Below are 15,940 nucleotides of genomic sequence, written 5' to 3' on the forward strand. Positions count from 1 at the left end.
TGCTCTGACCAGTAAATTTTATTGTATGCACATAGTGCTATTCACATTTGCTTTGACCAGTAAAATTTTTTTGTACGCGCTAAAGGGGAATTCACTTAAATCTTTAAGCTAGTGTTCGCAAACTATCGATGGTTTCAGACTTTTTTCTTTCATAAATACTTTTTTGTGATATGAACATACTTCGCAAAAATTAAATTTGACAAAAAAATTTAAGTACATAAAATTTCAAATCGTGCTAAATGGAGTAAAATCGTGTAAATAAATTAAAAATATTCAATTTTCAAACCGTGTTATATCAAAACCGTGTACAAAAAGACCGTGTAAAAACAGACTTAGGTGTATATATATTGTAATAATACATTGTTTTACCTACTAGTAATGCCGAAGCCAGGTTGTTACATTATATTTCGTTCAATTTTTGCTGGGTGCTAAATCGACATAGAATTCTACACTGAACAGTAATGTGTAAAGACTATAGAATCTTCGGCGAATATTTCATAGAGCTACAAATAAAATTACAAAATTAATATTTCTTGCATTTATTGATGGAGGGCTTTAAAATCGTTAAGCGGACTTTCGCTAATGGATTGTTCGATGTTCAGATCACGGGATTTTGGAAGATTTTTCATTTTTATTACCATTAATCTGTTAGCAAAAAAAGGCTAAATCGAGACCGACTTTGGTAGTGGACAGGGAAGTCGACTTTTTCCATTTCACTTTCCAACTTCACTTCTTAACTGCATGAGCTTAGTTATGTATTATATAAGGCGCATTTCCCATTTTATTGAATTACAATTCGACCAACGACCATTTTTTTAGATCTGCCAGCCGAAGTGCTTACAATCTTGTAGTTGAAGTCTTAATAGCTGAAACACCTCCATTCGAAAATTGTTTCATGTAGATCTAGATTTTAAAAAGGGTTCCCCATATAAATGTAACCAATCATTGGTATTTTTAAGGGTCATGTCACATTTATCAAAATTATAGTGATTTTAAGGACAACCGACTTGACCAAAATTTATATTTAAGGGTCCGACAAAGGTAACGAAAAAAGTTTGATCTGGACATAGTAGAGAGTGTCTAAGGTTTTCTAATTGCTACTATTGTCGTCCATTTCTGATACAGGCGGCCATATTTTACTGACTGTTTTAGATTGTACTTCAATATTTAGAACGTGAAAATGCCGTTGAAGGTGGGAAACATTCTCATCATTTTAGTTTATGGCTCTTCTATCGTCACCATTTCTATTTCTAGGTTAGAATTGATTCTGCATGATTTCAACAATTTTTGCAAGGCTACAATTTTATGGTTCAGTTTATTTGTATTTTGAGGTTTGCTCTTTAACTTACGATCATGTATTCTGGTTCATATATTTTTAAGTATTGGGAATTGAAAAACCTCAATCTTAAAAATCCTGCAGAAGAAAATTTTAGGTCTGCGATATAATTTTCCCCGTAAAAAAATTATTGCATATTCTCGATTTATAACTAAAAATGTGTTTTACACTTCCTTTAACATTTATTCAGAAGAGTAAATAAGATTTGTATCTTACGATTCTTGTAGAGTAAGCAGTAGCTAACCATAAAACAATTGATTGAAACAACAAACTCAAGCTCAATAGTGCAAATTTGAATACTTAGAATTTTTCTTTCATGTCGCTCTATTTACAGGACTTCTGGGTAACTTTTCAACATGAAACAATTTATCAAGAAACATAATATCAAAAAAAATAGCGCTCCCCCATAAATCTATGGCCATGTTTCAAAGCTTTAAAGAAAGACAAAACTGGGATTATAATCTGAAAAAATAGAAATTTTTAAAATTCTCCGCAAAACACATATTGGATTAGCACCAATATTTAAAATTGAATATAACAAACATTAACTTGTAACCTTGCTGCGACACTGAAAAGCCAAACAGACAACACACAATATTTTATTAAAGAGTTCTAAACTTTTCAATAAAAACAAAGCGAAACAATTTTGAAAATCAAATAGATCCAAAAAAAAAAACAAAAGAACTTGTGGAATAGCGGGGCCATACTTATTGAATGTATTGAATAATATTAAAAGTAACGTAAATTAAATACATATATATAAAACTAAGTAACAAGCCTAGTTATAAAAACTTGTAAATGTAATCTACATACATATATAAAATTACTAAAATTCACGAAATATAAAATGCAACAACACAAAATTGTTTTATAAAAATTATAATAAAAAAAAACAAACAACTCATTGGTGTACAAAAATCAAATTTCATTTAGTTAAGAATTTTAAGCATTTAAGTAGAACAAAGTAAAAAATACCTACATATACACACACATATATTGGTGCAAATTAAATTTAAAAATTAAAAACTATATAAAATAATAATAAAATCACATCATTAGAAAACAAACCAAAACTGTCTTGTTTGCATTATTCTCACAACCATGGTACCATGGTACAATTAAGAGAAGGTAGGCCAACTTTGAAAAAATTGCAAGTATAGAGATATCAAAAAAAAAAAAATAAAAAAATCAAACAACTTGCATTTATTTTGAATAAATAATTGAAAACCGCGATAACTGAATGAAAGGTTAACACTTCTTTTCAAAATCATGTCCTATATATCTCTAAAGGATTATTTCGCTGCATACGTTGAAATAAACATTTTGAAAACACCCGAATTTGAATATTTTCTGAACAATTTTTTTGTTATTGAAAAGAAAACAAATACATAAACAAATAAAGATGACATATTAAGCCAAGAAAATAAAAAAAATTAAAATCATATGGTAGCATAGCCCTACCATGAAATCATTGTACCATGCATGGTACAATAAATTCAAAGTAGGGCAGAACTACCCATGGTACAATGAATACAAAGTAGGCTAACTTTGAAAAAATTGCAAGTATAGAGGTTTACCTGTTTGGCTTGTAATGTCAGAATTACTATCAAAACAATAAAAAAGCAAACAACTTGTTGCATTGATTTTGAATAAATAATTTAAAACCGCGAAAACTGAATGAAAGGTCAGAATTTCTTTTCAAAATCATGTTCTACATATCTCTTATGGTTTATTTCGCGACAAAAACTGTACTTTTTGTCGATACATACGGCGCAATAAGAATTTTGAAACACCCGAAGTTGAATATTTTGTGAACAACTTTTTTTTATTATTGAAAAGAATACACACACATAAACAAATAAAGTTGACATATTAAGCCAGAAAAATAAAATGAAAGAATGGAATGAAAGAAAAATGTCGGAAATAGAAATAGAATAGAAATGTAAATTTTAGAACAAGTTTAGATTTGTTCGAATTGGTCACCTTTGGCACGAATTATGGTCATCAAACGGCCAATGAACGCTGCCCGAATGTTGTTCTGCGGTATTTGGCCTATTCCCGGCGAAGCGCTTGCTTGAGGTGATCGACAAATTGGTATTTTTTAGTGCCAACCTTGCAAAATACTCCAGACACAATAGTCCAACGTATTGGTATCCGGAGATTTTGGTGGCCATTGTGCGCTGGAAATGAAGCGAGGAACCTCATTTTGTTACCATTCTTGGTGGACGCGTGCTGAGTACGATGGTGCGGAGTCCTGTTGGAATGTCCAAGGTCGCGGCCAAATGTTTGTGTGCCCAAGGCTTTATTACACCCTCCAGAATATTTTCGCAATAATATACGGCATTTATTCTGATGCCACGGTCGATTAATACGAGCGGAGAGCGACCATCGGCTGTTATGGTGGCCCACAACATCACCATAGCCGGCGCTTGAGTTCTGGTGGCAAACCGAAGGTGGCCTAACCTCTTTGGCAAGTAAACACGATCATTTTGTTTGTTTACAAACTGCTGGACAACAAATGTTTTCTCATCGGAGAAAACCAAATTCGGCAGTTCACCACTTTCGGCCAAGAGAATCAACTCTTTAGCTCTTTTGAGTCTATTTTCTTTCTGTTGCAGTGTAAGTTCTTGCACTTTTTGGAATTTCAATGGCTTCACCCCGAGCTCATTTTTCAATATTTGCCGAATGGAATATTGCGATATGTTCAGCTCACGAGCCATTTTTGGACACTGAGACGCGGGTTTCGATCAAGTCGCTTCTCTACTTTTCGAATCATTTCTGCTGATGTTGTTGTTTTCTTTCGTCCACTTCCTTGACGTCGGGCTACGCTACCAGTATCACGGTAACGAGCCATGGTACGAGACACAAAAGATTTTTTCCAGCCAAATATAAAAAAATCACACTATCACGCTTGAATTCCATCACGGATAAAATTTTTTCTGGAAAATTCTCACCAAAATGCTTTTGTATGCTTGTAAAAAATCTAATTAGCTGTCACTAGAAAAATTTTAACAGCAGTCGGACGAGTGGCATATGACAGCAGTCTGAAGTTGGTTGCAGTTTTTTCATCTCACCCATAACCTCATATCTATACATAAATCTTCAAATCTGAATTTATAATCAGGTATTTGTACAGTTTTTCAGTTAAACTTTTTCTAATGCCAAACAACCAATCAATCCTTCTATAATTGCATTTTCAGCGAAACTGAAAAGAAAAATCGATTCATCCATCCATTATACTGATTGTAACCAGTTGAGTCCTTGACGAATAGCGTAAATATTCCAACGTTATTTTAAAGAGGTTTCCAAGATGTTTTACCTAATCCAAAAAATTATTATTGTCCGGCGTAAGGACATTTTTCTTATTTACTAAGGACTTTCCGAATGTAAACAGCATGTGTCCCAAGGATTTTTATGACATCACAAACAACAACAAACGCGTGTTACTGTAGGTAATAAGATTTAAGGTTAACTAATTGTCTCTATACTTCATTTCTTTGAAGCGCCTATACATTATGACGCGTGATGTCCTGCCGATGCTAAACGCCGCCGTGACGATGAAAATCTTTGTGCATGTGTGACATCGCATAAGCATGAGAAGTCGGTATCTAAGTTCATAAAGGATAATTTCGTGATCAAATTAATAACAAGCATTGAAAATGCTGAGTTTTGAGAGAGAATGTTGAATGCCGTAAGTTTTATTCCAAAATCGGAAGAGATTGGAAACAGTTATCCTTAGAACTGTTATCTTTATAATATTGATGAATTAACTTGTAAAACATTAGGGTTTACGAACGAACTTGTTCGATTGAACGAGCGCTGGTTCATATGCTCAGCCCACCTAGTTCATACCAATTCACCAAACTGAGATCAGTGTAAAAGAGATTGCGAATCTCGTTCGACATTTCATTCACTTATACAGCGAATTTTTAGGTTAGTTAAGGTGAGGGTACATAAGCAGCATGGCATCATGGCTAGGCATATTAATGTTAAATTACAACGGGAAACGACGGCAGAATTTAAGTGGGACTCTGGCATTCCTTTATGATATATCACAAAATAGGCCATGCAGAGACTTCATGCTGTTTATGTACTCTCACTTTTAAGGTTAGAATAAAAGCCTATTCTACCAGGCGGAGGTGATCGCAACCGAGTTTTGTGTGAAAATTTCCAATTGTTCATTAAACCGGGAATATTTTTAATGCAGAAAGTCGCTTCCCGGCGAAATCACGAGTGATTGAAGGGGCCACATTTAACTTTTACATTGATGCTGATTTTGGTGTCGTATATTTGGGAAAACGATGGCAGGATTTTAATGCGGCTCTGTAATTCCTTTATGAAATGTGACAAAATATGCCTAGCCATGACTTCAAGCTTCTTATGTATTTGTACCCTTAAGCTGCAAGTACATAAGAAGCTTGAAGTCATGGCTAGGCATATTTTGTAACATTTCATAAGGGGAGTACAGAGCCGCGCTAAAATCCTGCCGTCGTTATCCATTATAACTTGACATTAATATGCCTAGCCTCAGTCTTCTGTCTATTCTTCCTTGACTTTTATACCCTACCAGCTATACGCCCTTATTTAAGGAAGAACTACAAAGTATAAATTTGACAATGATAGCTTGAGATTACCTTGGTAATTGCTCCACGGTATGGATATAAGAAGTTTATAAGCAAACAACTAAAAATTTACATACATTTTAAGCGGTGTAAGATTAGCAAAAACTTCAATTTGGGTATTGTATTGCGCGCATCTTTCCGACATCGACGGCCCTAGCGAACGCATGCATTAGTAGCTCAGATTAATGATCAGCATGAAATTAGATGACTCATTTCCTCGACTGACTACAGGCATATAACAAAATATTTATATTTTTCCAATTCTCATCTTATTTCTTCATAAAAGATATTAATTCCAGTCGAACTATTAAAGAACAATGCATTGTAGGCCCCCAGTTCGGAAAACATGAACATTCCAGAACAAATTATAGAATAAAGAGTTCTGATTTTACGTTGTTAAAAATCCAAGTAAAAATAGCCCAGAAACGAGCACAACATAAATCTCAAGACATAATCTACCATTCTGTCTACCTAGATGCCAAAATTGCGTTTATTTTTCTTAGAATTGGGGAAAATAAATAAATAATTGTTTTAATTGTCATTTTTCTTATTTTCTTTTTCTCTTCTGCTTCTTTAGTGTAACATTGGCAGCACTTTATCGATTAGTCAAAAGTCGACCTAGTGATCCCTTAGAATAAAAGTCAATACATTCGAAAACAGTCACTGCACGCGTCGGTTTGTTAATTTTGACAAATTCTCAAAGAAAAGCGGATTTAATAACGAAGAGTTTTATACTTTTAATATTTTAAAGTGAATTTAGTTAAATGTAAGTGAATTATTGTGTTTATTTAGACAAATGTACAGTGTGGCAGCAAAGTCAGCTTCGATGTTTTTCTTGTTGCTTCCAGAGTTTCTTTTTTCCATTATCTGACCAGCATTTTTTTTCTTTTTCTCCCCCTCTCGCAATTCTAAAAAAACAACGCTCTTTGCACAAACACCGGCTGGGTTGTCATTTTACATTTTGTTTGAACGAAAAAAAAAAACAGAATCAGCAACTAATTAACACAGCAGCCACCACATCAGAGTTCTTGTCGCCTTTACCCAGTACTAAGTTGGAAACAAATTTTTCAAAATGAAATCCAAGAAAAATGAAACTGATGCTTCTGGCAGTGGCTCCTCGGACAACAAACGCGTGTTACTGTAGGTAATAAGATTTAAGGTTAACTAATTGTCTCTATACTTCATTTCTTTGAAGCGCCTATACATTATGACGCGTGATGTCCTGCCGATGCTAAACGCCGCCGTGACGATGAAAATCTTTGTGCATGTGTGACATCGCATAAGCATGAGAAGTCGGTATCTAAGTTCATAAAGGATAATTTCGTGATCAAATTAATAACAAGCATTGAAAATGCTGAGTTTTGAGAGAGAATGTTGAATGCCGTAAGTTTTATTCCAAAATCGGAAGAGATTGGAAACAGTTATCCTTAGAACTGTTATCTTTATAATATTGATGAATTAACTTGTAAAACATTAGGGTTTACGAACGAACTTGTTCGATTGAACGAGCGCTGGTTCATATGCTCAGCCCACCTAGTTCATACCAATTCACCAAACTGAGATCAGTGTAAAAGAGATTGCGAATCTCGTTCGACATTTCATTCACTTATACAGCGAATTTTTAGGTTAGTTAAGGTGAGGGTACATAAGCAGCATGGCATCATGGCTAGGCATATTAATGTTAAATTACAACGGGAAACGACGGCAGAATTTAAGTGGGACTCTGGCATTCCTTTATGATATATCACAAAATAGGCCATGCAGAGACTTCATGCTGTTTATGTACTCTCACTTTTAAGGTTAGAATAAAAGCCTATTCTACCAGGCGGAGGTGATCGCAACCGAGTTTTGTGTGAAAATTTCCAATTGTTCATTAAACCGGGAATATTTTTAATGCAGAAAGTCGCTTCCCGGCGAAATCACGAGTGATTGAAGGGGCCACATTTAACTTTTACATTGATGCTGATTTTGGTGTCGTATATTTGGGAAAACGATGGCAGGATTTTAATGCGGCTCTGTAATTCCTTTATGAAATGTGACAAAATATGCCTAGCCATGACTTCAAGCTTCTTATGTATTTGTACCCTTAAGCTGCAAGTACATAAGAAGCTTGAAGTCATGGCTAGGCATATTTTGTAACATTTCATAAGGGGAGTACAGAGCCGCGCTAAAATCCTGCCGTCGTTATCCATTATAACTTGACATTAATATGCCTAGCCTCAGTCTTCTGTCTATTCTTCCTTGACTTTTATACCCTACCAGCTATACGCCCTTATTTAAGGAAGAACTACAAAGTATAAATTTGACAATGATAGCTTGAGATTACCTTGGTAATTGCTCCACGGTATGGATATAAGAAGTTTATAAGCAAACAACTAAAAATTTACATACATTTTAAGCGGTGTAAGATTAGCAAAAACTTCAATTTGGGTATTGTATTGCGCGCATCTTTCCGACATCGACGGCCCTAGCGAACGCATGCATTAGTAGCTCAGATTAATGATCAGCATGAAATTAGATGACTCATTTCCTCGACTGACTACAGGCATATAACAAAATATTTATATTTTTCCAATTCTCATCTTATTTCTTCATAAAAGATATTAATTCCAGTCGAACTATTAAAGAACAATGCATTGTAGGCCCCCAGTTCGGAAAACATGAACATTCCAGAACAAATTATAGAATAAAGAGTTCTGATTTTACGTTGTTAAAAATCCAAGTAAAAATAGCCCAGAAACGAGCACAACATAAATCTCAAGACATAATCTACCATTCTGTCTACCTAGATGCCAAAATTGCGTTTATTTTTCTTAGAATTGGGGAAAATAAATAAATAATTGTTTTAATTGTCATTTTTCTTATTTTCTTTTTCTCTTCTGCTTCTTTAGTGTAACATTGGCAGCACTTTATCGATTAGTCAAAAGTCGACCTAGTGATCCCTTAGAATAAAAGTCAATACATTCGAAAACAGTCACTGCACGCGTCGGTTTGTTAATTTTGACAAATTCTCAAAGAAAAGCGGATTTAATAACGAAGAGTTTTATACTTTTAATATTTTAAAGTGAATTTAGTTAAATGTAAGTGAATTATTGTGTTTATTTAGACAAATGTACAGTGTGGCAGCAAAGTCAGCTTCGATGTTTTTCTTGTTGCTTCCAGAGTTTCTTTTTTCCATTATCTGACCAGCATTTTTTTTCTTTTTCTCCCCCTCTCGCAATTCTAAAAAAACAACGCTCTTTGCACAAACACCGGCTGGGTTGTCATTTTACATTTTGTTTGAACGAAAAAAAAAACAGAATCAGCAACTAATTAACACAGCAGCCACCACATCAGAGTTCTTGTCGCCTTTACCCAGTACTAAGTTGGAAACAAATTTTTCAAAATGAAATCCAAGAAAAATGAAACTGATGCTTCTGGCAGTGGCTCCTCGGACGAAGAGGCAGAGTATGTTGTGGAAAAAATTTGTGCACGTCGTGTACGCAAGGGAAAGGTAAGTAGAACGCAATTCAATTTGCATGACCATGTATAACAACACATCGATTTCGTTCTTCCATCCCAGATCGAATATTTTCTGAAATGGAAGGGTTATCCAGAATCTGAAAATACTTGGGAACCAGAAGAAAATCTCGATTGTCAAGATTTAATTCAAGCCTTCGAAGAGGAAAGAACCAAGGAAGAGGTGAGAATTGGAAGAAAAATTGAAAAAATTATTTTCCATTTTTAGCATTTATGCACAGAATGTTGTTGCGTGTGTGTGTGTTTGTACAGGCTGTGTATGGGCATGTACGTTATGAAAGAATTTACATTTATTACCCTGCTGTTGCCATCGGTTTGGGTTCGTGTTGTTGTTTTGTATATGTTTTGGCGGGATATTGTATGAAGTTTGGTTTCGGAATAACAGGGTGACGCCTAAATCGCTTGTTGCTGGTTTCATATTACAGATCTCAAATTTGGATCAGTGGCGTAAAAAAAACATTTCACAGAGAAGATAGCCTATCCATATTTGTTATTTATAGTTATTTTAGCTTTGTTTACAATAATAACTGTAATATAGTGCCTTCATTTAGAGCTAAATGAACGAAAGTATTCAAACACATTTTAAGTTTGAAAATTAGACTTATTTAATATGACCGCTGTGTTCACGACAGATCAATTGAGGTAGCATTATTCAAAAATTCGGCAATAGCAACCTTATTTTTTTGTTAATAACTCATCTATCATTTTCAAATTAATGAAAGAATAATTCCATATCAGTTTTCATTTTTAATTATAACGGCATCTACAGTTGCCCAATAAAGTCTACGTACACGTAAAAAAACCCGGTTATTTCAATGAAACGATATTTTTAAATTGAAAAATTGGTTTAATTGAATAAGTACAGCTTTAAAAGCTTATACACGTCATAAAAGTAATGAAGTTTTTATACATTAAGTAATAACATAAACGAAAACTTGCTTCAATGCCTAAAAAAAAAACAAAAAAGTGTACATACAGTTAAATAAAGCTATAGTTTTTCTAAACTATTTAAACGACTAAAGTAAGTTAATATTTTGTTGGACCGCCTTTAGCATCTAATACAGCTTGTATTCTTCTGGGCATAGAGGAAACTAAATTTTGTGTGATATTTGGCGGTATTTTGTTCCACTCCTCAAGTAAAGCCCTTTTCAGGTCCTCTGCTCGATATCTTGTTTTTTTTTCGCACACGCTCGTCTAAATAATCCCACAGATTTTCTATTGGATTAATATCCGGTGATTGAGGAGGCGAATGCAATTGTTTGGGGACTTTGTATAGCAGCCACTCTCTTACGATCTGAGCTGTGTGTTTCGGATCGTTGTCTTGTTGAAAGATCCAATTTGAAGAAAGTCCCAATTTAGTGGCAGAACTCTTCAGATTGGCTTTCAACATATTCAAATACACATGTCGATCCATTGTGGTCTCAATAAACACAAGGTTGCCCACTCCTGCAGCTGACATGCACCCCCACACCATTACAGATCCGCCTCCATGTTTCACTGTAGGTAACAAATTCTGCATATCCATCGCTGTATTTGGTTTCCGCCATACCCTTTGCTTACCATCGTATCCAAATATATTAAATTTAGACTCATCACTAAAAATAACGTTTTCCAGTAATCAAAATCGTCATTTTGATGCAGTTTTGCGAAGTCGAGTCGTTTTGCCATATTCACTTTACTTATGAAAGGTTTCTTCCTTGGGATTCGGCTGTGGAAATCGTTTGCTCTTAAAACATTTCGAACAGTTTCAGAATGTATGGAGACTTCATTCAATTTTTCGAGGTATTTCGCAATATCAACTGCACTGGTTTTTGGATTAGCGGTAACAATGCGGATCACATCTCGTTTATCGCGGTCGGTCAACTTGCTTGGTCTGCCAGAACGATGACGATTTTCAGTTGTTTGGTACTTATTATAATTTTTTTACAACAGTTTGTATTGAAGACCGACTCAGATTAACAATTTTTGCGTAAGTGAAATTTCGCTTCGTTTTTTTACGTTTTCTGACATTTTTACAACAAAAAGGAGAATTAATCTAAAAATTTTCAGTCGTTTATTAAACACACACTTGAAACTAAACAACTTAAAAAAATACAGTTATTTTGTGGTGGCACTTTGTTGAAAGTTAGGGATGTGCTTATCCTGTATGTACACTTTTTTGGGCACCAAATTTGACATATTACGAAGTGTACTGCATATCGGTTATGAGTATGACCTCTTTTATTATTTGTTTTAAATATTTTTGGAATTGCTATAAGCTAGATAAATAAAAATTTTTGAAACGGGTTTAGTTTTATTAAAAATGCATGTTATATGACTGTATGTAGACTTTATTGGGCAACTGTAGTTATAAGGTATAATTCATTTTCTTCGGAAGCAAAGTCATAACCTAAATAACTACCAAAAGGCCTTTAATATTTCAAACGTAAGTGTTTTGGACACCATTCAATATTCCTGAAAATATACCAAAATCATTCTGATCTTTGTGATCAAATCAAAAAGTAATGTTCGGGAGGGTACTTCAAAACATTATCATAGAATACAGAAAAAATCTCAAAAAATTCAAAAATTGCGTACGGAATAGATAAGCAAAGCAACCGACCACATGTTGCAGGCAATGTTATTTAGTCAAAATTGATGTTATTTTTATTACATGGTATGGAGGGAGGGTATATAAAGTTTGTCATTCCGTTTGGAACACCGTTTTATCAGCATAATATTCGAGGCCAATTTAGACATCCGTCCGTCTGTTTTAATCACGCTAGAGTCCACACGGGATTTGATAGAAAGCTAAAATTTGACACTGAGTTGTCTGCAGTCGGGTCAAGTTCGAAGATGAGTTACATCGCTTCAGGTTTTCGTATAGCCCCCATATATCAACCCTTTAACAGAATATTCAATATTTTGACGATTTTATTTATTTATTTATTTATATCTTCACTTGTAACACAGAAGCCTTCATGGCCTAAAATAAAGTATTACAAAGCATTACAATAATCCTGATAATGTAAACTAATTTAATGATATTGGCTCCCCAGCCTGATCTACTAAATAAAGCACATGTTGATGAAAGAAAGGTTGTATGGTCCATTAGCAACAAAATATAAAAATATTAAATTACAGAAAAATGTTCACTTAATTTTAACCGAAAGGCATTGTTTGAGAGTGAAAATATACGCAGAATAATTGGGAGGTAGTTCCAACATCGCGCAACACGCACGACATATGATTTCTCAAATAAGGAATTATGAATTAGAGGTATATTGATCTGCGGGCTCCTACAAGATTGCGAAAAAGTAAACAACGTGCATAACGAAAAGGGTATACCTGTCTTAATAACCCTGTAAAAATATAGTCACATAGTTTTAGTCACACTCTAACATAATAGTCTATGTATGTGCATGTTATCCTATAGCCCGCATATAATTGAACCTTCCCATGTTCCGTACTTTGATGAGTTTAGCCTTTCTAGAGGAATAGCTTATTTGGCATTTATAATTCAAAGTGGAGTCTATCTTCTGTAACAAAACATTGTCCATACAAGTCTACGTTTTCGTAATGCCCCAATATAATTTTACCTCCCGTTATTCGGAGTTTTGACGATTTTAGCCACATTTCCTTAGGGAATATTTTTTAATTCGGTATTTTGAGTTTATAACGGTTTCTATTCCATGTGACAGCATTATGTCTATATAACTCCACGTTTTCGTATAGCTCCCATATAAAGGTGCTTCTCGATATTCGATATTTTGACGATTTTCAACACTTTTTTTACGGAAATTACTTAAGATTCAGTATTTGGATTCCTTGATGGGTTCTTCTGCTAATATAGAACAATTTCTATATAAGTCACGGTTATTTTATAGTCACCCAATATTCAGTATTTTGATGATTGTGGCCAACTTTTTTACAGAATGGTTTAATTTTTTTTATTGTTTGTTTAATACACCACATTCACCACATTCCATTATCTATAAGTAGTTCCTTTGTTAGATAATTAAGTCCCATATAAAACCAGATTGCATAAGATCGAAATTTATACACACATTTTGAACATTTAAAACTTTTTCACAACTAACACTTCATACCTACTACTTTTTATTTCAGGCTGCTTCAACATCTAGCACCAAAACAACTGAAAAGAGCAAAAAAGAACCTTCCAGCGGACGATCCAGCGTTGCTGGTGGTAAACGTAAAAATGAGGACTCAAAATCTTCAGGTAACACGAATACGAACAATCTTTCCATATTCCAGTAATTTACCTACCACTTTTCTGATTTCAGGAAGCAAAAAGAAACGCACAGATTCCGGCAAAGATGAAACGGATAATGAATCTGTTTCGGATGCCTCAACAAGACACTCAGAATTGACGGGCTTCGATAAAGGTCTTGAAGCTGAAAAAATTCTTGGAGCCTCCGATTCGAATGGAGGCCTATATTTCCTTATACAGTTCAAAGGTGTGGATCAAGCTGAAATGGTGGCCGCCTCGGTAGCAAATGTAAAAATACCCCAAATGGTTATTAAATTCTATGAAGAACGTTTATCATGGTATTCGGACAACGAAGAGTGAGCAATCCATGCAGTTCGGCACAGGATGTGTTGATTTCTCTTTTAACAATAACACAAAAACATAACTTTACGTTAACTTTTCGTATTAATTTAACCTATATTGTAATGCAAAAGCAAACAACAACAAAAACAAAATATTGAAGAAACCTCCACTTTTCTTTTTCTTAAAACAACTTATCATTTTGAAAATCGTTATTATGCCTTCATGAGAAACATAACTAAAAGAGCTAAGCCCTGTACTCATTCTCCAAGTCAATGTTTGAATACTTCGTTGACCTTTTTCTTTTTCTATTTTAGCATTTTATCTTAAATCCGCTTACAAAGTATACTTATTCACATATAAGATACATATACAATATATATAAATGTCGCTAACCACAAGTGGAAGAAAATAATAATAAAAAAAAAACAAATTAGAATAATACACATTTTTGTTTAAGAGTCCAGGGAAACTTGCTATATACTATTGACGGAAAATTAAAAGAAAAGACCACGAAAATATGAAGATGTGGCTTTTAAAAAATAAATACAAATATACATGTAAAAAATTCAAATATTTGTTTGATTGGATTCATTTACAAAAAATGTTTCTAACCTCGACGTAGCCGGTCATGTTAGACTAAGAAATAGCGGCACAATATGAACCGCATACATATGAACTTTTGCTTGAAAACTATTTCGTATTTTAATTTGAATTGTGAATGTTGGAGAAAGATGTCGAAATCTTAATGGGAAGACTACGTCCTTATTAATTTTTTTCGAAGAAATAACCTCAATTATTTGTATTTTGAAAGTCCTACAAAAATTGTTAACTAAATGGATTACGATTAGATATTCTGGCTACGTATTGGCAAAAGAAGAAAATTAGATTCGGGCGATTTAAGCACCGAATTTACACCCTCCCCTATACTGTGGGGGGTACATTAAGTTATATACTCTTTTTGAAATCGAGTCATAAAGATCCTCATGTTTTTTATACCCCTCACCATTCTATGGAGGGTATATTAGCTTTGTCATTCCGTTTGTAACTCCTCGAAATATTCACAATAGACCCTACAAAGTATATATATTCTGAATCAGCGTAAAATTCTAAGACGGTCTAGCAATGTCCGTCTGTCTGTTGTAATCTCGTTATCTTTCGAACGTATTGAGATAGAAGGCTAAAATTTTGCTTAAATGCATAGTTTGCCAGTTAGGCAAAGGCAGGTTAAGTTCGTAAATGGGCCATGTCGGTCCACGTTTTCGTATAGCCCCCATGTAACAGCACCTCCCAATATTCGGTATTTTTATGATTTTAGCGACTGTTACCGGAATTATTTAAAGTTCGCAATGGGTGCTACAGCCTATGACAAGATTTTTTGTATGCAGTCTACGTCTTCGTATAACCCCCATATAACGGTACCACCCGATAGTCGGTATTTCAGCAACATTATTCACCGGAGTCGTTTCAAATTTCGTATTGGAAGATCTTAATGTGTACTACAACCTGTGACAAAAGATTTTCTATGCAGGTCCAGGTCTTCGTATAGTCCCCATATAACGGTACCTGCCGATATTCTGTATATTCATGATTTTAGCGACATTTTTCACCGGAATTGTTTCAAATTTGGTATTTGAAGTTCGTAATGGATACTACAGCCAAAGACAGAAAATTGGCTGTGCCGGTCCACGTCTTCGTATAGCCCCCATTTAACGGTACCTCCCGATATAATATAACAGCTACATTCGATATTTTTAAGATTTTAACAGAATTTTTAACGGATTTTATTGTTTTTTTTTTTTTTTTGAGAATTGCCAAATTCGTTCCAAATGGTGGAAGATATTCAAAGTTTGGCCTGGCCGAACTTACAACTTTTTTACTTGTTTTTGTATTATATTATATATTTTTCAACGG

General features: G+C 34.2%; 1 protein-coding gene across 2 annotated transcripts; it reads left to right on the plus strand.

Moving 5' to 3' along the window:
* Window positions 1-8,889: 8,889 nt before the first annotated feature.
* On the plus strand, window positions 8,890-14,594 carry LOC101894867 (heterochromatin protein 1). Of its 2 annotated transcripts, XM_059128704.1 has the most exons (5): window positions 8,891-9,038; window positions 9,258-9,451; window positions 9,521-9,640; window positions 13,585-13,696; window positions 13,761-14,594. In XM_059128704.1, the coding sequence occupies exons 2-5, from the start codon at window positions 9,344-9,346 to the stop codon at window positions 14,045-14,047; spliced, it is 627 nt and encodes a 208-aa protein (XP_058984687.1). In that variant the 5' UTR covers window positions 8,891-9,038; window positions 9,258-9,343; the 3' UTR covers window positions 14,048-14,594. The 2 variants fall into 2 exon arrangements, with proteins under 2 accessions (XP_058984688.1, XP_058984687.1); XM_059128705.1 differs by lacking the exon at window positions 9,521-9,640 and having other exon boundaries at window positions 8,890-9,038.
* The last annotated feature ends 1,346 nt before the right edge of the window (window positions 14,595-15,940 follow it).

This window comes from Musca domestica, unplaced genomic scaffold, assembly GCF_030504385.1.
Source record: "Musca domestica strain aabys unplaced genomic scaffold, Musca_domestica.polishedcontigs.V.1.1 57, whole genome shotgun sequence".
Classification (NCBI taxonomy): Eukaryota; Metazoa; Arthropoda; class Insecta; order Diptera; family Muscidae; genus Musca; species Musca domestica.